A 24,572-nucleotide genomic window follows, 5' to 3' on the forward strand; every position below is an offset into this window, starting at 1 on the left:
GTTACTCCCCAGTCTGAATATATACAATTCACAGGTACCAGACTGCCCTTTCAAATACAATCAACTGCAGTAAAATTAACTTTATAAGCCTAATTTATTATTTTCTGTTTCAAATCAACTGGATTTTCTGTAGGGATATGCCTACGTGCATATACATAATCGAATACCTCCACAAAGAATTAGAGGAAACTGCAATCAGTATGAATGCCAAAAGAAGAGGATCAATCTCATGTTTTCATGGTTTTCATCAGAGCAATGTTTCATGTCGAATTTTGGCAGATCTTATTTTGAAAAGTGTCGGGCCGGAAATACTTTGCTATTCTTGGTAGCTGCGTAATGCTAGCTCATTCTGTTCCCTGCATCTACCAAAGACTGCCAAACACAAGAAGCTGCATCGAGCCGGCACATAATAAGCCCGTAGTCTTGTTTCTGTATACTGTCTAAGTAATGTAGAATGGCGTCGAGTTTTGGGAAAATTGTCGTCGGTACTTATGTGGAGATAAAGCGCAGTGATGGTAAGTTTCACTGTGTCTATTCTTCCCCGTCTTACTGTGTAACGTTAGCGTTAAGTTGTTTGGGGATCTTTGTTGCTGCGGTGCTGTTGAATACAGCAACCGTTGTTCCTGGCTACAGGGCGTAGCGTTCGCGTTAGCTGCACGATAACGTTAATATTGGCTGTCAGGGTGGAGTGCTCCAACATGGCCAAAGCCTTTGAATGAGCTATTACCTTTGTTAGCTAGCTGCTGTGCGAATTCAAAAGGCATTTGTCGTAAGATGTTAATTCATTGTTAGTTAACAACATATGCTTTCAAATGGAAATTGACAAAGCTAAAACACTGACGTCGGCGCCACTGTAGTACGTAAATGATGTGTACTAACAAGGAATTCAAATTGAGCTAAGCTAGCTAAATTGCTAACCAAGCTATCGTTAACATTAGTTCGATTGTGAGCAGCATTAGCTTGTCATAAGCTAAAGGGCCATTGCCAGCTAATGTTACCGGCTTTATTTTAACAGTAATTCTGTAGGGAAATCTAAACACGATACATTTAGTTAACTAGTATTTTGTTCTTTGGCGCTATTTAATTTCGTATGTAACAGCCAATTCATTGTATACAGGTTATTAACTAATGTAAATGTTAATTTAACAAGCGTTGGTTGTTATGGAAACCTAATTTAAATGAGCGAAAATCAAGGATCAAGATTTATATTGACCTTGCTGTGAAGTTGACATGCTGTGTATTGATAACAACAAAGACCAACGTATCCCAACATGTTAGTAGTAAATTACTGTGGCATTGTTAGTGATTTGGGGTTTAGATACTCTCTTTGATAAGATCACCTCTTAAAATGAGGATAAATTTCAGTTTTATCAAAGGTAACTATAGCATGAAGACAAACAGCAGTGTATAGGACGCCAATGACAGCTCTGTGCTTATTACAGAAGTTCTGCATATTGTAAACTTCCAGCAGGAAGAGACTGGTGTAACACTTGACACACTTCAGCCTAATTTTTTTTGTGAAGGGTTAACAGAGAAGTAGACAGCGGGAGAAGCTTGTTGTATGACTCTTCCCTTTGTGAATGTCATCGTTATTGTGCCTGCCTTGTGTAGTTGTAGAGAATTGCTTCAGGGTCAGGCAGCCAAAGATGACTGAAAGGTTTGTGCCATTTCTGCTGGCCCTTCGTGGATTAGGCTACACCCAGCGACAATGTTTTGCAATAAAGCTTTGAACAACAAATACTCTTTTGTATAAAGGAGTCATTCAAAATTAACTCTCTGAGCTTGTGGCAATGGGGTGTTTCACTGTTGAGTTGGTTGTTGTCGATGATACTGTCCCATGCTCATCACCTTTAAGCTTTATTTTACTGTTATCAGTACCGTCAGATCAGAGTTGTGAGGTGAAAGAAACACTCAGTGGGTCTATAGTGGGATGGGGTTCTGTCTGTCCAGTTCTCTGCTGGTTGATGTTTCATCCAGAGCAGGGATTGCCCTCTCTCTGGGGGGTTGGTGGTGCGGCTGGTTCAGATTCAAGCCAGATTCAGGCCATTAGCCACCACCCCATCTGTTGCAGCCAGCTCCCTCAATTTTGCCAGGACTGTCTCACTCCCTCTGTGCTTTTCCCCCCTATTCACAGATTGTCCCAATAAGAGCAAGATCTCGTAGAGAATTATTGTGCTGTTCAATAGGCCTGAAGTTAGTGGTCACTTTATCACCCTTTCCTCAACCCTACAGCCACCATTTGGCATTCAATTCATGAAACTATTGTAGTGTCTCTTAATATAGAGTGCAAGAGGTCACCTACAACCTTAGTGGCTATGAACTGCATAATTCTTATCAATCTGCAGAATGTTGACACAGTTTATTAATGGGGTCCTCTGGTTTTGTAGTGAAACTGATGTCTGTAAAGCTTTGTTTTTTCCTCGGGCTTAGCAGAGCCTGAAGCACCCCCTCTTAAGCCCCTTCAACTACTGGGAGGTGTCAGCATACCCATCCAGCCAGGTTTTTGTATAAATATGAGACACAATGGAAAGTGAATTCAGCTACAGAAATCCAGCCTATCAACCGCTGTAAGACAAGCCATGATGTGGCTTAGCATTTCAGCTCATATAGCTAGGTATATGAATAGAATATATGTATTAGAGGTAGACAGGAAGCCATTACACCTAACTGATTTCTATGATAAATGTTTCAGTCATCAGAAAGGAGTGTCTGGATCTTGAAGATTGTCAGTGCCACAGGACAGATGCCGTGCCCTTATACCATCTGAGTGCTTTGCTTATTATGAATCAATAATGATTGATGATGATGTAATAAGTTGCTTAACAGAAAGGTATCACAGTTTGATCATTGATTAATAATCTGAGTCTATTACAAGCACCAAATATTAATCTTTTATACTTTTTTAAAATAAGTATTAATTATTAATTTAGTATAAATATATACCTAGGTATAGCTGTAGCTATACTTTGATTTTGGACTACAGTTGCTATTCAATACATTTTGTAGCCTGATTAATTCATAGAAAGATGATTGGTAGTTGGTAGTAATTATTATTATTATTATTATTATTATTATTATTATTATTAATAATAATAATAATAATAATAATAATAATGATGATAATAATAATAAAATAATAATACATGTATTTTCAGTCCCAGCCCTGTTGAATTGTGACACTTTAGATGTATGGGGAGGAGGTTGTGCTGTATTGGTAAAGAGTGGAGCTTGCTTTTGTGTCCATGGTTTGTAGGCTTCTGACTGCAACAGGTTAGATGGGCCCCATACATGCCCCTTGTTGTATATGGTGTTGCCGTGGCTCTGGCCTCCATTCTCAGGATATATGGGCTGTGCCATTGTTAGATAGACATTTCCCCAAGCAGCATTCAAAAACCTGTTTTGAAAGCCTTTTCATGAAGTTTTTATCTATAAATTTGGTACTGCCATGTCTGCTAACCCTTACCCCAAGATTTTGGCCAACTATTCTGTTTCTGGTTTAACATCTGCCAAGTACATCGGCAACCTCTGCTGGCATTCTCACTCATCATCCATGTCATTATGTTAAGACACTCTGTTTTATGTTAACAGTTGAGATGAAGTGCTGTCAGCATACAGTATGAATGCCGCTGTGTGCTGGTTGATACAACAACATCTCTCTAAGTAGGTAGAATTAGGAGAATCGGCTCACTTAATGTAACATTTGTATCTGTCAAGGTGGTTTTCTGTTTTGATTTGACTGTTGTTTTCTCTTCTGTGATTCCCATTGAAAAGGGCAAAACTATAATGTGTGTACTTGGGGTATGAAAGTGCCTCAGATCATATATTTGAAGTTGAGTGGTTTAGAAATGGTTTACAGGAAGTTGTTGCTCTGCTCTGCAGTAACTTAGACAGCACGTTGTTGAATTGAGTTGTACAAACCCGACAGGAAGGCTGTGGTCTCAAGCATGACCCCTTGCATTATCCAGTGTCAGTCACATTTTTCCTTTTTCTTTCTAATTTTATTGCGGGCAAAAAGCTATTAGAAGGACCAACAGTGATTATGGTGGACCTGGTCTGACCCTTGCTGTCCCCATAAATCCTGTCCTGCTGTCACTTTTGCAACATGGCATGCTCTCAACACTTTCCTTAAGTCGCCTTCACTGTTGCCAAGGTTTTTTGTATCCTACCACGTGTCCCAGTTCAATAGTGTCTGGCTGTTTATCCTCAGTGCAGACCTTGCAGATGTCCACATAGTAGTAACTTAATGCACTAAAAAGAGTGACATGCACAATCAGACTCAGACAGATGATAAATTAAAGGCAAGCTTGATTAAATAAGCAGAGAAACACAAAAAAGAATACACATGTCCTTATGGACAAGGGGTGAATGAATGGTTTAAATATGAAAATGCTCGGAATCATATGATCAAGGCTTCAAGGCTTGAGTCCTAATCACACAGAAACTCACTGTTCCCTTCAAAAACACCTTGTAAAAGCGTCTTTGGGCAAATTGGCATGGTGTGTTTGTGGAGTGCTGCTGTGTACACAACTGTCCATCATATGTGATTAATGAAAAAAGCAATGTGACTTGAAAGTTGAAAAATATTTTGAAGTTTAAAAACTGGTAGAAAAAAGCTACACGTGGCAAACGAGAGGAGCGTACATCAGGTGCCCCATATCATAGGTAAACAATTGTTTTGCTTGTCATGCATTTCCTGTTACACACCTTGTTGTGAGGAGCTGCTTACTTGTATATGACTGTGATATAAATATTTCCACAACTTTTTCACAAAACTAAATTGGTCAAAAGTTTGTCGCTGTCAATATGAGCTCTGGCGCCACCAGTAACATACATATTTATGAGGACCTTGTTCATTAATAAGGGCACGAGGGAAGGGTTGGCTTTAAAGGTTGTCATTATTGTTCATTAAGTTTTTATGGCAGTGGTACCTGTATATCACAGATGTTTTATGTATGAAAAATGTTGAAGTAATTGCTGCATTTACACACAGTGCAATGTCAGTGAAATCAGAAATGTTCAGCAGTTGAAAGAACACTAAAAGCATCTTTGCTTCTTTGAATAATGCATAGAGGAACATGGTGTTTCCCTGGACTGTGTTGGGATTTTGCAGCATACGGTCAGATCCACATAGACAAAGATGGGAGGGCTGAGCAGGCTCTTTACAGCCAGTATTATTATTTCACTGCAGGCAGAGAGGAGCAGTCTAGCAGCAGCTGTGCTTGTCTCTTTTATCAGGGATTCTCGCCAGTGGGTCATTATCACCCTCATAGTCGGCATTAAGTTAATTTATTGTTTTGCTTTGGTTTCATTTGAAACTTAAAGGAACCAATTGTGCACTCATGTTTGAGATGTTGATGTCAAAATAAATTGGAATTTAGCTTACTAGGGCATCAGTCAGCACTGCTGTGTTCTGAGCTGTATTCATCTTTTTTCAGTGCTGGAGTTTTTATGGCCATGTGGTATGACTGAAGTCATGATCGCGATATGTATTTTAAATACAGATGTATGTATTCAACTGTCAAGGCAATGACTGGTGGTCCACTATTTTCATTAGAAGTGACCAAATCCAAGTTCCCGTCTTATTTTTCGGGGGTATTTTTTTTGTATTCAATGACAAATCAGCATGGACAAAATTATTACTTTGAACAGTAGCAATTTATTAAATGATATTGTTGTGTTTCATTGTGGAAAACATATCGTACAAATCATTGTGAAATGCCTACACTAAAAGCTGATAAACAATAATATGAATGACTAACCTGCCTCTTATGTGTTGAAGTTGTCTTACACAAAATAAGATAAACTGAGAGCTAAAATCTAAGAAGGTGCACAGGCCTTCGACTGACAGTGATACTGAAATATGAACAAATTACAAAACATCAAATATAATTTTGAAACTCTTTTCAGTGTTTTCCAATCTTGCTGCATTTCCATATTCAAAACAGTTCTAATTTTGCAGCACTAGGTACAGATCTTATCAGGCTGTGGTAATTAAGCCTATAATAACCATTGTAATTACATTACCTTGCTAATGCGCAAGCTAAAGTATTAGTGAAATCCATGTCATGTTAGCTTGTGTGTGTGTGTGTGTGTGTGCGTGCGTGTGTGTGTGCGCGCGTGTGTGTACATTTGTATTAACATATATTTATTTAATTATTCTTAATTATCTGTTTTTCTGTACTAAAACTTGGTGAATTGCACATGCAAGGTCATTATCATTCTACCTTAAGGTGAACAGTTGAAATATTGCCGCCATTACTGCTACCAATCTTGCAAAGGCCCTTGAAGGGTTTGTTCCCTGGGTTGGGCCTTTTGTAAGCACTGTCTTCACTTTTTGATGTTAGCCTGCATATCTGATGTTTGCGTTTCCCTGTCTATTATACTTTTACAGGACGTATCCACCAGGCAATGGTGACCTCACTGAACGAGGACAACGAAAGCGTCACAGTGGAGTGGATAGAAAATGGAGACACAAAAGGGAAAGAGGTAAGCCACCATTTATTACCACCCAAAGCATCAGTGGCGCCAGCATGTGCTTTTATTTTCCACAGCAATTATTATACTATTATCCAAAGACATTCAGGCCATCTAGTCTGCGTGTATTATAGTCCCACCAGACTTCACCCTCTGTACACCGATGTGCATGATCTAACAGGGCTGGTAACTCAGGTCATATGTCTCCCACAGTGTATATCTTTCAATATTAAAGCCCACTTCTCATTGTATAATTGTATTTATTTATTTATTTAAATATGCTGTATTTCATGTATTTGCTGTATGAAAACTACTTAAATATGAGTCTATCTTATTGAGACAATGTAAAAAGAGCAAGTCACTTCATAATGGTATTTACATTTTAAGTGAGTAATTAATGTTAGTTACAATGTATTGCAACGGTAACAATCACTTTGTCGCTCAGTGATGAGCATACATGCATGATATACAAATATAAGCATCCTTTTAATCTCTGGCCTTTGGGGTCATCAGGTCATTCATTTCAAAGTCCAAGTGAAGTCTCAAGGCATTGGTGTTAATGCCCACCAACTCTTTTATTTTGTCAAAGTCACTTCGCACTCGTTGTGGCACTCAAAACAGCCCCTTTTTCACAATGTTAGCTTATGGGGAAAAGTATTTTTGGACCGCAGTGCGTCACAAGATGTTGTAATTATACTGTTTGGGCACTATGAAAACTGCCTTCAGCGCCTGGCGCTAGTCCTGGGGGCTCGGTCTATTGTAGATTTCTCCTCTGTTAGAACTGTTTCCGGCACATTTGAGACATGAAACAGGACGTAAGTGGTGTACAACGTAACGCTTCAGATAAAAATCATAGACAGGCTGCCTTGCCTGTGGGTATTGTGAATGAGGTCAATAGGCCAATAATTCATATTCAGTGTTTATTTTTTTGTGAGTGACACATTTGATCAGTAACATATGATTGATCAGTTGATATTAATACTCCTCTGTCTTTTGGACAGATTGACTTGGAGAGTATATTTGCACTTAACCCAGATGTGGCTCCAGATGAGGAAATTGCCCCTAGTCCAGAGACGCCACCCCCACCTACGCCCACATGTGTTAAGGTCAACAAAATTGCAAAGGTGAGTGCCAGTATGTCTGGAAATGACTGCAACAAATCTGTGTGATGTGATTTGGAAAAATAGATACAAACAAAATACTTCTGTCTTTTTCTTTTGATTCTCTTCCGTCATTCTACATCCTTCATTTACATTCTAGCCTGAGTGAATCTAAAGTATTCAGACTTGCTCAAGTAGATGTGTGCTTAAAGCTTGCTGCACCTTAATATAGAACCTGGATCCTTCTAGGTAACAAACTAATTGGTCGTGTTAAGTACAATGTGTATGGTGCACAGTAGATTAAGGCCATAATGGCATGTAAACGCTGGGGTTATTTTTGATTAACATTTTAACTGTGATTTAACCTGCAATAAAGTTCAATTTTCATTTTTGTATCAACATATTAAACATGTAAAATAATCATCCTCGAGAAAAGACTTACAGCCCTTTTGATTTGGTCAAGGACTATTAACATTATTTAGTTAAAAAAAAAAAATACTTTAGGATTTGTGCATTGGTAGTATCATCAAAAACATTGGTGTTAATAAAGAAGACCTCTGTACTAATCTACACTAATCTGGCTCTCAGGCTTTGTCTATTTCTGTATCTCTACATAACAGTGGGAGAGGTTAAAAACTGAGTGGGAAAAGGGATGTATTTTCTTTTTTTAGTTCTTGAGCAGCTGTGGAATATATTAAAGATAAACTAGGAATGACTTTACCCCAGTTAGTCAGTCTTTTATCCAAGAACATCTTATTGTAGCGTTTGCTTTTTTCTTGCAGAACCGTCGGACAATTGCACCCACTAAGAATGACACTCCGTCCAGGGACAATAGAGGTTTGTTACTTTTGTTACTGTTAAATCTTGAAAATGAATTTAGAAATCATCAGAAACTCAATCCTCAAAACATGCAAAACACACCAGCAGGCAGTATAATCAAACTAGTCTGGCCTTCTATACTACTCTAGTACACTAGTACTAGTACTATACTCCTTAACTATAACTGACACAAATTACAGCATTAATTAAAGCATCACAGTCTTCTATGGTATCATGATTGATGTATGCAGTAAACTGTTATATACACTATTTTTTCAGTTTATTTGGTGTACCTAGCTAAAATGAATGCAATCTAAGTAACTGTCCTGCAATTAATCGTTCCTTATGAAGGTTACAATAATATTCAGGTTTTGTTGAAAAATTCAGAAAGACGTTGATTCAACTTTGTGATGGTGGTGGTTTGGTAACATTTTATTGATTTGTACAGAGAGATGTTTCTGTTATTTAGCTCACCCTTGCTAATAAAAATGTTTTGGACAAAATACTCCAGCCAATTAAAAAAAGAGATCATGATTTTTATTTAAGTTAGGTAAGTTGAATTAAAGACTTGCAAACACCAGGTTCAGTTTAAGTAACAAGATCCACAGTGATGTGCATGTCTCTTTCTTCATCTATGTGGTTTTGTGTTTGTAGTGGCTCCGACCCGGGCCAGACCCCCACAACCTCAGCAGCCAGAGCCTGCACCACCGCCTCCATCCCAACAGCCTGCACAGCTCACTCAAGCTCAGACACAACAGCAACTGCAGAATGGTAACATGATCAAAACAAGACTGTGTTTTATGATTGACCTACACTGTGATCTATCTCGAGAAAGCAGTATTTTTAGGGAGGCAGTTGACCACAAGTTTACTTAATCTCCACAGGCGTAAATGCAAAATCTAGATATAGTCTCATTTAATGTTTTCAAATGAATTGTGAAAGATGTTTCACCTTTTAACCTTTCCTGTATTTCTGATCGATAAATAGAGGCCATCCGCAAAAAACACATTTATCATAACTTTTCATGTCTCATGTTTCTGTTGACCACATGTTTATCACAGAATCCTCACATCAGCCGATATCCAGAAAGGAGTGTGGACAGCTTTGTATGTATCACTTGCATGTTTCCCCTGCCCTCAATGCTTTTTGGTGATTCTAATAGAGTTCCCAATACAAACTGAGAGTCCCCTAGTCATAGGACAAGATTGTATGCCCATAATGTCTGCCAGATAGGCTACTATTCAGAGCTGTAGTGTGTCGGTGAAGTAGCTCAAATGCAATCCATCCAGCAGACAGGCTTTCTGGGTATTAGACCGGGAGTAAAAAAAGCCCATCGGTGCTGCTGCTGGACTGCGCTGTCTTTTCCCTGTCTGATTTCTGCTGAGTCACACACATGGAAAAGCCTGTGGCACTGTACATTTCCTCAAGGCACAGACGGCAAAAATAACCTTTTTCATCACCCTCCATTCATTCCAATTTCTCATTGTCATTTGAGGAGGCTCCATCCCACCACCCCCCACCCCCAAGCTCCCCCAATGACAGCCTGCGAGACCCAAAAGTATTGGTGATTCTACATCCCACTTATGCTGCTTGTCCTGGTGCTCACCAAGCTCATCTTCTCGTCCCAGATTAGAGCAGATTATTAATCCCTTTGCTCTGATAGTCTGGGTTCTCAGGGACTGGAGCCAGCAGGAGCCCAGGACTGTATTAGGGCTTCAACCAGACTTTGCAGTGGGTGGCTGGGGCTGGGGCAGTCGTAGCGAGCCGAGGTTAATCAGATAACATTGTTTTTTATGAACTCAGAAGTGATGTTTCCTCATTTGTTTGCCAACTTTTGTTCTGTTATTATGATTACTAATAAATTGTGATTGACCTGAAACAACACTAATCTGTGGGTGTGCTCTGCTGGGAGATTTCTAATAACCCTCTGGGTGATTGCTGGTTGATTGGATCAGTGCTCTAATCATACTTGATTTGAAACCATCTCTAATTTTATTGAAGTAATTGTGGTAATACAAAGCATGTGCACTACTTTTAGCAGCCCCCCAGTCTAGTTGTGTTTTAGGATGCAAATAGATAGAATTAATGAAAAGAGCAGGTTTTGAATGCACTGTAAAAGCCTTTTGTTGGTTATGTAGAGAAAGCAGCTTGTGTTGTAGTGGAGGCACTGTGTGCCAGCCACTGCATCTTGGTCTGTGCATGAGCACTATTACTTCTCTGTTTTGCTGGAAATAGCCCAAGGTCTCCCTTCTGTTTGAATGAAGACCAAGGGAAAGGAAAAAGTCACTGAGAGAAAGATACTGCTAAAGCCAAAGGAAAAAGCCTTAGGAAGTAGAAGAAACAGTTTGGAAGGAGGAAGAGACATTTTCTTCATACAAAGAAAGGCTATTGGCAGTATCCTGTGAAAGGCAGTAGAGTTACTGTTTCTCTTGTCTTTATGGCAGCGAGGAGGAAGTCGAACTGTGTAAAGGAGGTGGAGAAACTGCAAGAGAAGAGAGAGAGACGTCGGCTTCAGCAACAGGAGCTCAGGGAGAAGAGAGCTCAGGTATATTGATATCATTCAACTTTCTCTTTTGTAATTAACAAAATATATTTATTGAATCTTGATAAGCTCTTACATTCTTGACACCGAGATGATAGATTAAAAGTTTCTAATGGAAAAGACTGGACCTCATTCTGTTAAATTGTCTCTCCTTGTCCTCTTTCAGGAGGTGGATACCACCATCCCAAACTATGAGATCATGTACATGATCCGAGATTTCCGAGCCAGTCTAGACTACCGGCCCCTGACAACAGCAGATCTGGTGAGTAGTGACTATATTGCCCATCCTCTCTTGATAGTTAGATGTTGACCCTCACTCACAATATGATAAAATGTCCTTCTCTGTTGCACGGTCCAGATTGAAGAGCACAGAATATGTGTTTGTGTAAGGAAACGTCCACTCAACAAGAAAGGTAAGGCGTTTTATCTGTGTCATATTCCGTTTCAAATGTAAAGTATTTCTGTAATTAAAAGTCTTGAATCTGCTGTATTCCAGAGTTGTCTATGAAGGATTTGGATGTGATCACCATCCCCAGTAAGGACGTGGTGATGGTTCATGAACCTAAACAAAAAGTGGACCTCACTCGCTACCTGGAGAACCAGACCTTCCGCTTTGACTACGCCTTTGATGACAGCACCACTAACGAGATGGTTTACAGGTTTGTGACAGCAAATCAACTAACAAACCGAGCTGTTTCGTGTGCTACTAGAAGTAACACCAGACTAGTTAATACAATGACGATAATGCATTGTTTGAACTGAACTGAGTTGGTGATTAACATGTTTCTTGTTCCACATAATGGTTACATGTTAAAGCGCGTTAGTATAGAGTTGTAAATTAATGTGTGTACTGTCTTATCCTGCAGGTTCACTGCCAGGCCTTTAGTGGAGACCATTTTTGAGAGGGGCATGGCCACCTGCTTTGCCTATGGGCAGACGGGCAGTGGAAAAACACATGTAAGTTACATGCAATTGCCTCTTGAGCAAAAACTACATCACTTGGAGATCAAACTGAATTATTCCTAGTAAAAGTTTTGCTAATTTTTTTAATTCCTGCATATAATGTGAAAATATCTCTTCACCTACATTGTATTGTGTACTCCGTTTTAGACTATGGGTGGAGATTTCTCTGGGAAGAACCAAGATTGCTCTAAGGGAGTTTATGCATTAGCTGGTGAGTCAGTTAGTTATGTTTAGTGAGTAAATTTCACATAAAATGTGTCTGATTATATTATTATAAATGGTTTAGTTTGTTCTGAATTGTTTAGATTTCTTATCTCTTTTCATTTAGCTCGGGATGTATTTCTCATGTTGAAGAAACCCAACTACAAGAAGTTAGATCTACAGGTGTACGCAACCTTCTTTGAAATCTACAGTGGAAAGGCAAGCAACATAATCATTTATCATTTGTTTTTGATTCCCCCCCACCCCGAATGAAACATTAACCAATGCTGACTGTGTGTATGTATTGTTAGGTGTTTGACCTGCTGAATCGTAAAGCTAAGCTGAGGGTGCTGGAGGACGGGAAACAGCAAGTGCAGGTTGTAGGGCTTCAGGAGAAGGAGGTCAAGTGCACAGAGGATGTCCTGAAACTCATAGAAGTGGGCAACAGCTGCAGGTATAACTACAGAAACTCTGTCAGTGTAGTTGTTTGTAGTGGAGAAATCCCATTACTGGTAGTTATTTTTGTCCTGCATTAAACGAGTTAATCACTTGTCACAGAAAATAACATCCCTCAAGAAATTCATGCCATTTTTATGCTACAGTTGTTCTGTTCTTGCTCTCCTCACTTTTGTTTGCCCTTTGTTCATCTTAACATTTGCTTCATTTCAATACCAGAACATCAGGGCAAACGTCGGCCAACGCCCACTCGTCTCGCAGCCACGCTGTATTCCAGATCATTCTTCGGAGGAAGGGTAAGATGCACGGCAAGTTCTCCCTCATTGACCTCGCAGGGAATGAGAGGGGGGCTGATACATCGAGTGCCGACCGCCAAACTCGTCTGGAGGGAGCTGAGATCAACAAAAGCCTGCTGGCCCTAAAGGTTTGTGTGCAGCAGTGGCAGCATCTTAATATTAGCCAGTTCGTTTTCATATTTGATTGTGAACAGACAAAATACAAAGTGATTCTAAAAGGCATTTTTTGTTTTATAAGCATACATTGTGTCTTCGCTTTTCTCATTTAAGGAGTGTATCAGGGCTCTTGGCCGTAACAAGCCCCACACTCCATTCAGAGCCAGTAAGCTCACCCAGGTCCTGAGGGACTCCTTCATTGGGGAAAATTCACGCACATGCATGGTCAGTCCATTGCCTAGATTAAAATCCGATGTGTCTTCATATCTCTTCCAGGTGGTATTTATTTGAATGATCTCCTCTTTCTCTGCACAGATTGCAACAATTTCTCCTGGTATGACATCTTGTGAGAATACCCTGAACACACTACGTTACGCCAACAGGTGGGAACCCACTATCACCTACTACAGTGATTTTGACAATGCCTTGATGCTACAATAACCAATGAGAATTAATGAGGATATAAACCTGTAGCTCCTGTAATTCCCACTGTAGTCCCCAGTGGATTTTTTATAGAAATTAGCCATGCCATGTTGTAATTGTCAGTTTCTCTGCCTACTCTTGGTAGTTCTGTCTGACTCTCTTGTATTCCCTCTCCTCTCTCTCTCCTGCTTTGTTTCCCTCTTCTCTCCCGCCCTCTGCCTCCTCTGTGCGCTGGTGTGGCTGGTGCCGCTGTGTAGAGTGAAGGAGTTTGGGATTAGTCCGTCGGACATCCCCTTCTCCCAGAGCGGTCAGGGGAGTCGCCCTGACCTCTCACCCACCAATACGTTTGAATACGATGACTTTGCTGCTACCTCTCCCAGCAGGTCAAGCACTTCCCAAAGCACAGCACTGCACACATTCACACACACAAAACACATTGCATGTGCTTCTTACAGGTATTTGTTACATTCTGATGTAGATATGTCATTCACTTCATCCACACATCGGAGAACCTCCATTTACGTCTTATCCTTCCTTTTTTCATCAGCATGATGTGACGCTTTTCATCCTCCTCCTTTGCTTTGACTTGTGCTTTCACACTTATCTTTGGTTAAACTGTGGACTTAACATTATGTTCACTGACTCCTGAAGAACAAACAATGTATCTATCTGTCCATATGGGTGTGTCTGTTGTTTGTTCTATGTGACAATATTGGTGGTAAGGCCCGGATGTCAGGGACAACTGTGAAAACTGGGTGTGAATAGTCAAAATAAATAGAAAAAATAGAAAAAACTGCTGCTGTTTGGAGCCAATAATAACACTTGAAAGGTGTTCATTAAAAGTATCCAGAATGGGCTTTTGTTTGAGCCAACTCTGAGTGTACATAGGCCTTAATCTGAGCTGTACCTGCAGGTCATGTGCACGGCAGTAAAACTTCATCAAGTCTACGAGGCCTCATTAAACACGAGCTTCAAACATACAGATCCCAGCCTTTATTAGTATACCTATGGTTGGCATGTAGTGGATTGTATTATATTTTACAGATGAACAGGGAAAACTGTGCTCTTTCATCCTGAGTCCACATGCCCATGATGAGATTAATTGATAGAGGGATTATACAATTTTCCAGAGCCAACGCAGTCATCTTTCCCCATGCATGTCACTGCTGTCATGCCACCACCTTGTACTGTTTGTAAATACTTTTGACCCCACAGTTAACATCATTCCCCCTATTAAACAGCCACCATGTTTAGAGTTTAAAGAGTCAGTCCTGACCAGCTCAGTGTCTTTTCCCTACAGGGTGAAGGAGCTGACAGTGGACCCCAACCAAGTGATGGAGGGAGGTCGACCCAACATCCACACTGTCAACCAGCTGGACCTGTTGGACGACGAGTGGCTGAGTATCTCGCCACAGAGAGACGACCTCAAACTGCTCTGTGAGCAGAATGTAAGTACACAGAGTGTGCTCTGTTAAGTATACAGCATGTAGGGATAAAAATTATCTTTATGGAAAATTAAAGAACTGTGAAAAAATCCCTTGATGGAAATGTTCTTGACTAATCTGATACATTACGAGCCTATCACCGATCTTAATATAGACCATTTCAAACATAGGAAAGTGCAAACGTGCCACAAAGCCATAATGCCCTTTGACCCTTTCCTTCCCGAAACTGTTGTCATCACATGGAGACACATTATGAGACTGCCATTAAAGGACTGTAATGTTTTGACACACAACATGTTTTCCTTCAACATAGTCCTCAAAACATTAGAAAACATATGCAGGTTTCAATTACTCATTGACCTCGCTCACTGTGAGTGAGTCAGTAATGTATTTTAAACTTTAAAAGAAATGCCATCACGTGTAAGTTTATATGCATAAGTGAACAGCGATGTCCACAGGGACCCAGATTTTAGCATTGATCTCAGAAAAGATTTCTGTCTTGCTACTGAAGCTGTGTTAACCCTGTAAACATGTTTACCAGGAGGAGGAAGTGTCTCCCCAGCTCTTCACCTTCCACGAGGCCGTGTCTCAGTTAGTGGAGATGGAGGAGCAGGTCCTGGAGGACCACCGAGCTGTTTTCCAGGTTGGAACACTCAAGATAACATGCATGACTCTTTAAATACTCCAGGTCACCTGTTGTCATTTTCATGTCCATAAACCCACGCTCAGGGGTTTTCCTGGCTCAACAGTAGGCATAATCATTGCATGCATTTTACCGTTACTTCTGACTCATCAATCTCAGAGGCTGATGGTATGCAAATACAGTGAGATTTACATTGGGGCAGGTCTAAACAATGTTAACATGAATAAGAGCAGCATATTGTGTGTTATACAAAAGTTCTGATTAAGTAATCTGATTTGTCAAAAAAACTACACATTAGCAATCATTTTGTTACTTCTTTATAATAAGGGAGCTGTATTGTTTTTTTTAATAATTCAGAGTGATTCTTCTGTGCGGCTGGCAGTTTTGTTTTTGTTTTTTTATCTCTGGCTGTGATAAACTGAATGTGCCCTTGTGTTTCCTATGAGCAGGAGTCCATCCGGTGGCTGGAAGATGAAAAGGTGCTGCTGGAGATGACAGAGGAGGTAGATTACGACGTGGAGTCGTATGCCACTCAACTGGAACAGATCCTGGACCAGAAGATAGAAATCCTCACTGAGCTCCGAGGTATGGCTGACGCATACACAAACACTTCTGAAAATTCATCTTATTCCAGCAGACACTTTTTTATGATTATGTCTTTTCCTCTTCGCCCTTCCTTCAACAGATAAAGTGAAGTCATTCCGCTCTACACTCCAAGAGGAGGAGCAAGCCAGTAAGCAGATCAATCCGAAGAGGCCACGTGCTCTTTAACGACTGGAAGCTGAAGAGGTTTAAGTGGCACCTACAGAAGCGTAACCACTAGATGTTTGGCACAACTCGGGCTGTCACTAGCAGCTGTGAAAACGCAAATGAACCAACTGATGTACCAACAGGCTCAAGGAATTGCATTTGTAATGATCCCTCTCCTAACAAAACTGGCTGTTCACTCACTATGGTCTCATTAGAAAACTCGGCAAGGAAAATAGTTTTCCTTCCCCTTTTTAGTAGATTTTTTTTCATGGAGAATGTTTACTCCCTTTCTGTTCTTCTTAAATTATTTTCTTTTATACTTGTTTGTACTTTCTTTGAACTGAATATTTTGTTTCAGAAGAGATCTTCATTGAACATCTTTTTAAAGTTTACCACAAAAAACCAGTATTTGAATTCTGGTTGCTCTGGCTGACATGTCTGCATGTGCACTCTGTAATAGCGTATGTAAGCTTCTGTCCTCGTTTTTTTCATGCTTTTTAGGTCCTCAGTTGGCACTGTAAAGTCATACCTCATTATGAGCGGTCTCTTCTCTTTTTTTCCTTCCTTCTCAAAGCATTTACCAGTTTGGAAGAAGCCTTTTACCACATTGCGTTTCTTCCTTTTGTGTTTCTTTCCTTGTGCCCTTGAGAGGTTTTTAAACGTAGTTTGCTTCAGTTTGTGCCATGTCATTCTATGTGGCAACTGACTTAAAAACTCTTAATGTAAAACATGTTTTCCACCCCTCTTTAACACTTTGTTATAAAAATGAAACTAGAAAAACTGCTATTAATAAATGTATAGTGAAGACCACTGACCTACCATTGGTTATGTTGCTCAGTGTTTGCACCGGATGTAATGCTGGATGAAGTAATAAACATCATGTTTCATTAGAATGGCGTTTGTGACAATGAGTTACCCAAATAAATGGACTGAATGACCTCCAGCAAGAGCCATCTGCAACCACCTCTGAGTGGAAACTATGTTATAAAACTCTCTGACCAGTCTGTACTGGTGCTGACTTAAACATCAGAGTTCTCTGTCACTCTGTAGAATCACCACAACACAGTTTATCTTGCTACTTCCTCACATATTCCAGTTGAACAAAAAGTGACGGTTCCTCCCCCAGTCTACCCTCTACAGATACTATATGTAACTTCATGCATTTAAGTAAAGTGATAGTGATCGGTTTGGGACTAAAGGTGACATACTGTGCACAGAGCTGTGAAATGATATAACCAGTTATTTCTTACCTCAAAAGTTGATGTAGCAGTAGATTGAATACAAACTAACGAAATCGTAAAACAAGGGTTTAAAAAATGAAACCATGCAAGTCCCTTGGGCTAAATGTATTGTAGAAAAACTGATGATTGTTTTATAAAACAGTGTGGCATTATTAAATGACTTTTCGGCAGTGCTGCACAATTTAGTCCACACAGCTGGCCAGCAAATGTCAGCATGCTCTCTGTATCAAATAATTAAGGCTTCGTTTCATTTAGTCGTCACTACTGCAACTGAATACTGAACACCCGCAATCTAACCTGAAGGCATTATTCTGTAGTTCGACAAAAAAGGGTTCAACCGGAAGTTTTACTATGCTACCGCGTCTAACTTGATCCTCAGCGGCGCCGCCGGCCGCCATGACAAGGCGTGTGCACTGCCCTCTAGCGGTGAAGGTTAGCACCTACAGCTGCGACTTCAGCAGCCCAGTGTGCAACGCTCAGAAATACTTTTTAGGAATAATTTACACATACATTTCCACAAAATTATAGCATCCTGCAGCGAGGTATTGAAGTATTGTGCAATAATGCTAGCAGAGTCAACATTTATCAGATGTTTCTGCCCTCTAGTGATCTGCCGTGTCTTAACAGACAGTCGGTGGAGGCTCTTGTTGTGTTAAGGCTAACATAATAACGTAGTAATACAAGATTTAGGAATAACAGTTTCAGTAAAAATGGATTTCAATAGATTAACATCTGTACCATGATGGCAATGACACCACAGCTGCTCTCCATGCTGCTGAACTGGGTGTTGCAGCATTGATCCTCTGAATTTGAATTACTGATCCATCCGGTCCTGTCTGTCTTGCTGTGGCAGGTAAGTCTCATTTTCAAGTAGTCACTGTAAGAATCATTTGTTACATTATAAACGTACCATAAAGACATTCTCAGCAGTCATTGTCTTCCAGAATTTACAGCATGAGGTTTGACGGTTATTGAAATGTGGATTAATGTGCACTTAATTTGGGGAAAGTGTTACCCTGCGGACACCATTATCTGAATGTATAATTATGTGTCCGACTCTCTTATCAGAAATATATGTTGATCAACATGACACCTATTAAAGAAATATATAAAAGCTTGAAAAAAATGTTTTTTGGTTTTTTTTTTAGTAATTTTCCTTGCATCTCTCACTTTAATTTTGAGTTTGAGCGAGTAAAGCCAAGTTCACATCATGAAATCCAAACTAGACGACTTGATTCTTTTTGTCTATGCTTCTCATGATGTGCTGGTCTCCACTTTTCTTAAAACTGCCAGTTTGCACCACTGCACAGCATCTGTATGTCAATTCTGACCATAACTTTTCAAGCTTTAATTGTAGCATCTTTTTTAGTTAAAGTTGCACTCAGGGTCAAAAGTCAAATGTCATCATCTATTACGCTCACCATGTGACAGCCAGTCCTCCAGCAAAATCATCTAAATTGCGGACACACCTCTACGTGTTTCCTGCCTGTGAACTATTCCAGGTCTTCCTATCCTCTTTTTAAGAACTGCTGGCTACGCCTCAAACTGTATTTTTGATTGTCGCCTCCATAGTGAGATTTCTCTTGAAACACCCACTCTGCCCATTTGGTGTGTATCTTTGTCTTCTTCAATGTTACCTCTGCTAAAATTCAGACATAAATAGGACCAGTGAGTGCAATGTATGTAATTAGCCTGAACAGCTGAAAGTACATAATTACTGAACTTCTTGGCAGCAAAGTCAGAGTCTGCAGTTGCAACCACTTTAGGAGAAGACATGCAACAGTAACTTCAAAATAATTTATTCTAAAACACACTTCAAGTAAATTACAAGAGGCAATCTGTGTCATTAGTGCTTAATAGTATTTGACAAAAAGATATAACAATCATAATCTGTTATGACCACTTGGTTAGACAAAACAAGCAATTCATAAATGCATTACACTGGAATCTGGGAAACTGTGATAGGCATTTTCTTTTTTCCCCAAAAATAAGTAATTTAAAAATAGCAATTCATTTCTAGGTGATCAATAGTTTCAGCTCTGGTCTTCGGTAAGTCAGATGGCATTAGTGCAGAAAAAGAAGTGTGACAGAGAAAGATATCTTTCAGACAATCCCAATTTATTTTAAGAGACTGCACACACACTCAAATCTGCGCTTGTTAAATATTAACCTTTTCCACGTGGAGGTCATTTTGATGTAGATTAGAAAAAAATTGTACATTGTGTTTAGACTTGAATAATCATCTATTACAGATCATTTTCAATGAATGACCGACTCTAAAACACACACAAACACAAACATAGACAGTCCCTCAGTCAACCAAAAGGGATTACACAGCTTCCATTTGAAATAAATTCCGTCCATGCATTCCCAAGGACACTTGTATGTGTTAATAATGATAAAATAGCAAACTCAATATGAGCTTTTTAAATGTATCCTCTAATACTCTTTGCACGTTTCATCAAACCATTTCAAAACTTGAGGACCTGGGAATTCAAGAGGCACTAATTGTGAGACGATCAGTTTCTTTTCAGCTTCTCCCGCCATCATAAGAACAGTCACACGAGTGTCTCTCTCTCTCTTTAAGAAAAGTGGATCCCTGCAGAGTTGAATGCATGAAGCAGTCTGTGAATGAAGAACACAGTCATTATTAAACAGGTCTGAAGCAACATTTAGTAGATAATTTCACTAAAAAAAAGTCGGAAGAAGAACACATACTTAATCCCTTTACACAGGAATTCAGTTTCATTTCTTTGGTGTACTGTTTTTTTCTTTTATACACAAAAGATCTGAATTAAAGAAGAAGCAAATACATAGATGTTCCACTTACACCATGAAGTCATCAATGTCCATGATCCTGGCTCTCTTCTCGGAAAAATTTGCCTCCTGCAAAACACTTTCAATCTTCTTGCTGATGCTGAAATCTGCTGGGACTTCCTGTTGAGATGAAAGACACGATTTTAAGATTCAAACTGGCTGATGTGTGATCCCGAAAGAAAGAAGAAGAAAAAAAAAAGAGACCTGCAGTTTCAAAAGAGGGGGAAAAAAAGAAAAGGAAAAACTTTGACTGAGATGCACGCATGACTGCACACAAAGGCACACCATGACTCACCACGTTGTGTACAGAGCAGTGGATTCTGTAGTTCTTTTCCAGCAGCTGTTCTACTGCAGTGGACCTGGAAATTATAAACCAGCAGCATCATCATCATCATCATCTCTTTTGGTTTGTTTTTTTTTTTGGCAGAAGAGATTTTTATGAGGTTGGCAGCGTTTGAAGCAGGCAGGCACTCACTTGAAAGCTGCACTGAGGGTTTTGTTTTTCCTTACAAAGGCTATTCTGACCAGGCCATCCCACTCCTTGAAAGAAAAGACAACACAACAATACATATAGACTGTTCATCAACCGTTTGAACTGCGTTCTCACAGAGTCAGCTGTTCATAGAGTCAAACCTTACCTGAAAGTTAACTGGAGGTGGAGGATTTTTTGGTTCTATCCTGACAACACTGGACTCCACTTTTGGAGGAGGGCGGAAATTATTCTTCCCAACCTGTTCGGGAGGGAAACATCAACATTGAGACAGGAAAAAAAAAAACTGTAAATAAATGTCCCTGCGCCAAAATCTGACAGCGCACACTGACCTTCATGAGATGGTCGACCCGAGCAAGAAGCTGTGTGTTGATGGACAGTCTGCAGTACAGCTTGTCTCCAGGAGGAGCGACCAGTCGCATTGCAAACTCTCTCTGGAACATCAACACTGCACACCTGAACAGGCATAAAACACAAATCAGATGCTAAATGCTCAACATGGACATGTGAGAAAACTGTTCAAAACTCTCAGTGGGCAGCCGGTTGTTTCTTACCTGAAGAAAGGTCGATGCAGCAGGAGCTTGAATACAAACGGTGATGAAATCTGCACAATTAAAAAAAAAAAAGTTTGGTATAAATGGCATCGAATCAGCTGCGTCTAGAACAGAGGAAACATGCCTTTAGCTGATACACTAACAAAAACCATGACGTGCAAATATTCATAAGCACCTTTTCTTCATGACTAAGATGAGACGATGACGAGTTAGAGATAGACCTTTGATAATAAAAAACTGACGAAATACATATTTAGTTTTCGGAGATGAGACTGCAATGTTATTGAAGGCTATTGTACATTCAAAAGATTACTGATTTTTTTCTCCACACTGTTGAATGAATCAATCAATCAATGAGCTTGGTTTTCATGCTGACATGGACTAGGTTCATTTATTTGCCACTATCAGTTTGTTAACATTACAACTTGTCTGGGAGAAGTTATAATGCTCTGGTCGGGCAACTGAATTGCTTCATCATCTCCTGTCCTGATGTTCAAGTGAATCATGTGGGGAGATGTGACTAAATGAACATCACATGATGCTGATGTAAAGTCTATAGCCTGCAAGTTTATTTATTTATATATTCGGACAAGCGGCTTGTGATATGCTTGACCTGTTTTCAATTAATCGTCTTAAAACAAAAAAGCACAATGGCACCGCAGTTACCATCTAGTCAAAGTGTTGTTTCTGAGACGACACGGCATGTGTTGTGTATATAATTAATTACTTGTTTCAGCACTTGTTTAATTTAGTGGTTGTCTTTGTAAGTACAAGCTACACAACGGCCTGATCAAACTGTCTGGCATGATTGAAAAACATGGAGCTTCTGATCATGCAGAGGCATATTAGTCTAGTTATAGTCATTTTGAGTCAAAATTGTCCAACATGTATGACTTTTAATTGACTAAAACATATTGAGTTATCATCGACTAACGCTGGACTAAACTATGAAGGATAAAAAAAAGACTAAAATGTGACTAAAACAAACAACAACAAAAAAAATCTAAGATAGCTGCCATAATGAACACTCACCTGATAAGGTAAATTAGCCACACAGACGTCAAAGAACGGCAGATCTGTTTTGAGCACATCTCCCACTAGTATTTGAAGTTTGGTCTGCATAGGTCTGTTGAAAAACACGTTGTCATTTTATTAGATGACATATGTACTTTAAATGCAAGTGCAGATACTATGAACATATTGTTCTTCAGGTGGCTGCTGACTCCACTCACGTGCACTGAACTCTTTTCTGAAGTTCCGCCACTAATCTGCAGTCCAGCTCACAGGCCACCACCTACAAAGACACAACTTTCCGTTAAAGGCTGAACAATCATTTGTTTGATCACTTTTTATCAGAAAACACGAAGATCATAAAAGGGGAATGTGAACGAGAATCATGAGCTGGACATTATTGCACAAAGGCAAGGTTGTCAAGGACAGTATGTAAAGCTAGTGAGGTGCTGTGTAGCCGAGTGGCAACTTTCTCTAAACTACAGAAATAAGTTATGAGGGCAACATTTTTCTGAGTCATGGGTTAAAAAAGATGAATGACCTGGCAACACAGCTAGAGTTTGACCTCAAGTTCCATTACTCTGCCATGTACACTCTTTGCAGCGTGCTTAAGATGCTTCAAAAGGACATGGGCAGTAAGCTCATGCTAATGGAAGTAGTTATGATCACTTGAGACTAACATAACACCTTTAAATCCATTATCTTACTACACAATCAGAATCGACCAAGATATCTTCTCCTGATGACTTTTTTGTGAACACGTGTTTGTAATTCCGACCCTCACCTTCTTGGCTTTTTCCAGCAGTTTCACTGTCATGTTACCAGTACCGGGTCCCACCTCCAGAACCACATCTGTCGGCCTCAGGGCAGCCTAAAGAAAACCACACAGCCACGACTATGGATTACAAACACTGTGAATCACGGATGCCTGAGCGAAATCTTTGTTTGCAGGATGTTTGTGTGTCTAAAACAAAAAAGTACATTCAATTCACAGTAGCAGACCACACTGCAGCAGCACTACCTTCTCAATGATCCCGTTGACGATCAGCGGATTCTTCAGGATGTGCTGGCCGATGCCCGTGTTGAACATGATCCCTGCGACACACAGGACTGGGACTCTGAGTACTGGTCTTGTGTGATGTTAATGAGTTGGACAATTTATAGTAAAATTGCAAAGACACAATTTTCTATACATTTTCTTTTCTAGGACAAGTTTATTCTTGCATAAACAAGCTTAAAGACAATACACACAGCACATTTCATCACAGCTCTGTCACATCAGTCATCACCTCAGAAAATGTGTGTTTGTGGTGTGTGTAAAAAAAACTTGGAATCAAAACACTTGCTTCTGTATTGTCTCATTGTAATGTCGTTCATTAAAACAAATGGTAGTCTATATATATATATATATATATATATATATATATATATATATATATATATATATATATATATATATATATATATGATTTTGTAGGTACACAGAGCCAATAGAAGCTTCAATTCAAGGTAAAATGAATACATAAAACGGCTGGCTGTACTTGATTGGCTGAAGTATTGCCATTATCTGATTATTGGGTGGACCATTTGAATGCCGAAATAACCGCACGACACTGAATAATTCAACAAGCATCTTAAAAGGGGTTTATGTCTGTATGTGCATGTGCTGATGAGTCGAGCCTCTTTAAATACGGATTTTCTGAATACAGTTTGGCATTAGTCTGATAACTTAGCATACGAGCATCACATCAGTGTCAACACAGGTAACGAATAGCCTATTTTTTTGTTTTACACAGGCGACTGATGTGATTTAATAACAGGTGGACTTTGACAATGGCACAGTGACCGCTCATTATTAGCTGTCGTCGATGAATCCCAAACTTTAAAGCCTATCTGTTCCAGCAGCTGACAGTGTTTGCTAACATGCTAACGCCAGCCCCTTTCTCCTGAGGGACATACCTTGGTTTTTGACCTCTTGGTGCTGTCTGCTTTTCTTCTCGGGCTTGACCTTCGGCATCTTTACTTGGTTTTATTTCGCCTCAAAATCCAGAAACCCGATTTTGTGACAATTCTAAGTATGCCTCTCTGGACTGGGTAAACACGTGTGAGCCACTGTTCTTCTTCGCTGACCAGAAGTGTAGATTTAAAAATCTCTGCTCTCCCCCTGCGTCGCCCTCTAGTGGCAGCCGAA

At 39.7% G+C, this 24,572-nt stretch overlaps 2 protein-coding genes across 5 annotated transcripts; one reads left to right on the top strand and one right to left on the bottom strand.

Annotated features, from left to right (window-relative positions):
* The first annotated feature begins 309 nt into the window (after positions 1-309).
* Positions 310-17,161, top strand: kif2a (kinesin family member 2a). Of its 4 annotated transcripts, XM_030417628.1 has the most exons (22): positions 310-515; positions 6,392-6,486; positions 7,476-7,598; positions 8,357-8,411; positions 9,048-9,164; positions 9,455-9,499; positions 10,838-10,938; positions 11,102-11,197; positions 11,294-11,348; positions 11,432-11,594; positions 11,802-11,892; positions 12,046-12,109; positions 12,227-12,318; positions 12,411-12,553; positions 12,775-12,979; positions 13,122-13,232; positions 13,323-13,390; positions 13,688-13,813; positions 14,731-14,878; positions 15,417-15,518; positions 15,968-16,103; positions 16,204-17,161. In XM_030417628.1, the coding sequence occupies exons 1-22, from the start codon at positions 455-457 to the stop codon at positions 16,287-16,289; spliced, it is 2,283 nt and encodes a 760-aa protein (XP_030273488.1). In that variant the 5' UTR covers positions 310-454; the 3' UTR covers positions 16,290-17,161. The 4 variants fall into 4 exon arrangements, with proteins under 4 accessions (XP_030273488.1, XP_030273490.1, XP_030273489.1 ...); XM_030417630.1 differs by lacking the exon at positions 13,688-13,813; XM_030417629.1 differs by lacking the exon at positions 9,455-9,499.
* Positions 17,162-19,606: 2,445 nt separating this feature from the next.
* On the bottom strand, positions 19,607-24,535 carry dimt1l (DIM1 dimethyladenosine transferase 1-like (S. cerevisiae)). Its single transcript, XM_030415760.1, has 12 exons — positions 24,341-24,535; positions 23,403-23,476; positions 23,166-23,252; positions 22,603-22,664; positions 22,403-22,496; positions 21,371-21,420; positions 21,149-21,272; positions 20,965-21,057; positions 20,802-20,866; positions 20,622-20,685; positions 20,340-20,446; positions 19,607-20,134 (listed from the first exon to the last, which is right to left on the bottom strand). Exons 1-12 carry the CDS (start codon positions 24,396-24,398, stop codon positions 20,092-20,094), a joined length of 921 nt encoding a protein of 306 aa, XP_030271620.1. The 5' UTR covers positions 24,399-24,535; the 3' UTR covers positions 19,607-20,091.
* Positions 24,536-24,572: the final 37 nt, after the last annotated feature.

Source organism: Sparus aurata, chromosome 5, assembly GCF_900880675.1.
Source record: "Sparus aurata chromosome 5, fSpaAur1.1, whole genome shotgun sequence".
Lineage (NCBI taxonomy): Eukaryota > Metazoa > Chordata > Actinopteri > Spariformes > Sparidae > Sparus > Sparus aurata.

Bases quoted from the DNA above. Each gene is read 5' to 3' on its own strand.
- kif2a (XM_030417628.1), top strand. From the start codon at position 455: ATGGCGTCGAGTTTTGGGAAAATTGTCGTCGGTACTTATGTGGAGATA. The intron at 15,519-15,967 runs GTTGGAACACTC...TCCTATGAGCAG, and splicing joins ACCACCGAGCTGTTTTCCAG to GAGTCCATCCGGTGGCTGGA. The intron at 16,104-16,203 runs GTATGGCTGACG...TTCCTTCAACAG, and splicing joins AATCCTCACTGAGCTCCGAG to ATAAAGTGAAGTCATTCCGC.
- dimt1l (XM_030415760.1), bottom strand. From the start codon at position 24,398: ATGCCGAAGGTCAAGCCCGAGAAGAAAAGCAGACAGCACCAAGAGGTC. The intron at 21,058-21,148 runs GTCAGTGTGCGC...CCTCCCGAACAG, and splicing joins GGGTCGACCATCTCATGAAG to GTTGGGAAGAATAATTTCCG. The intron at 20,135-20,339 runs GTAAGTGGAACA...CTTCATTCACAG, and splicing joins GACATTGATGACTTCATGGT to ACTGCTTCATGCATTCAACT.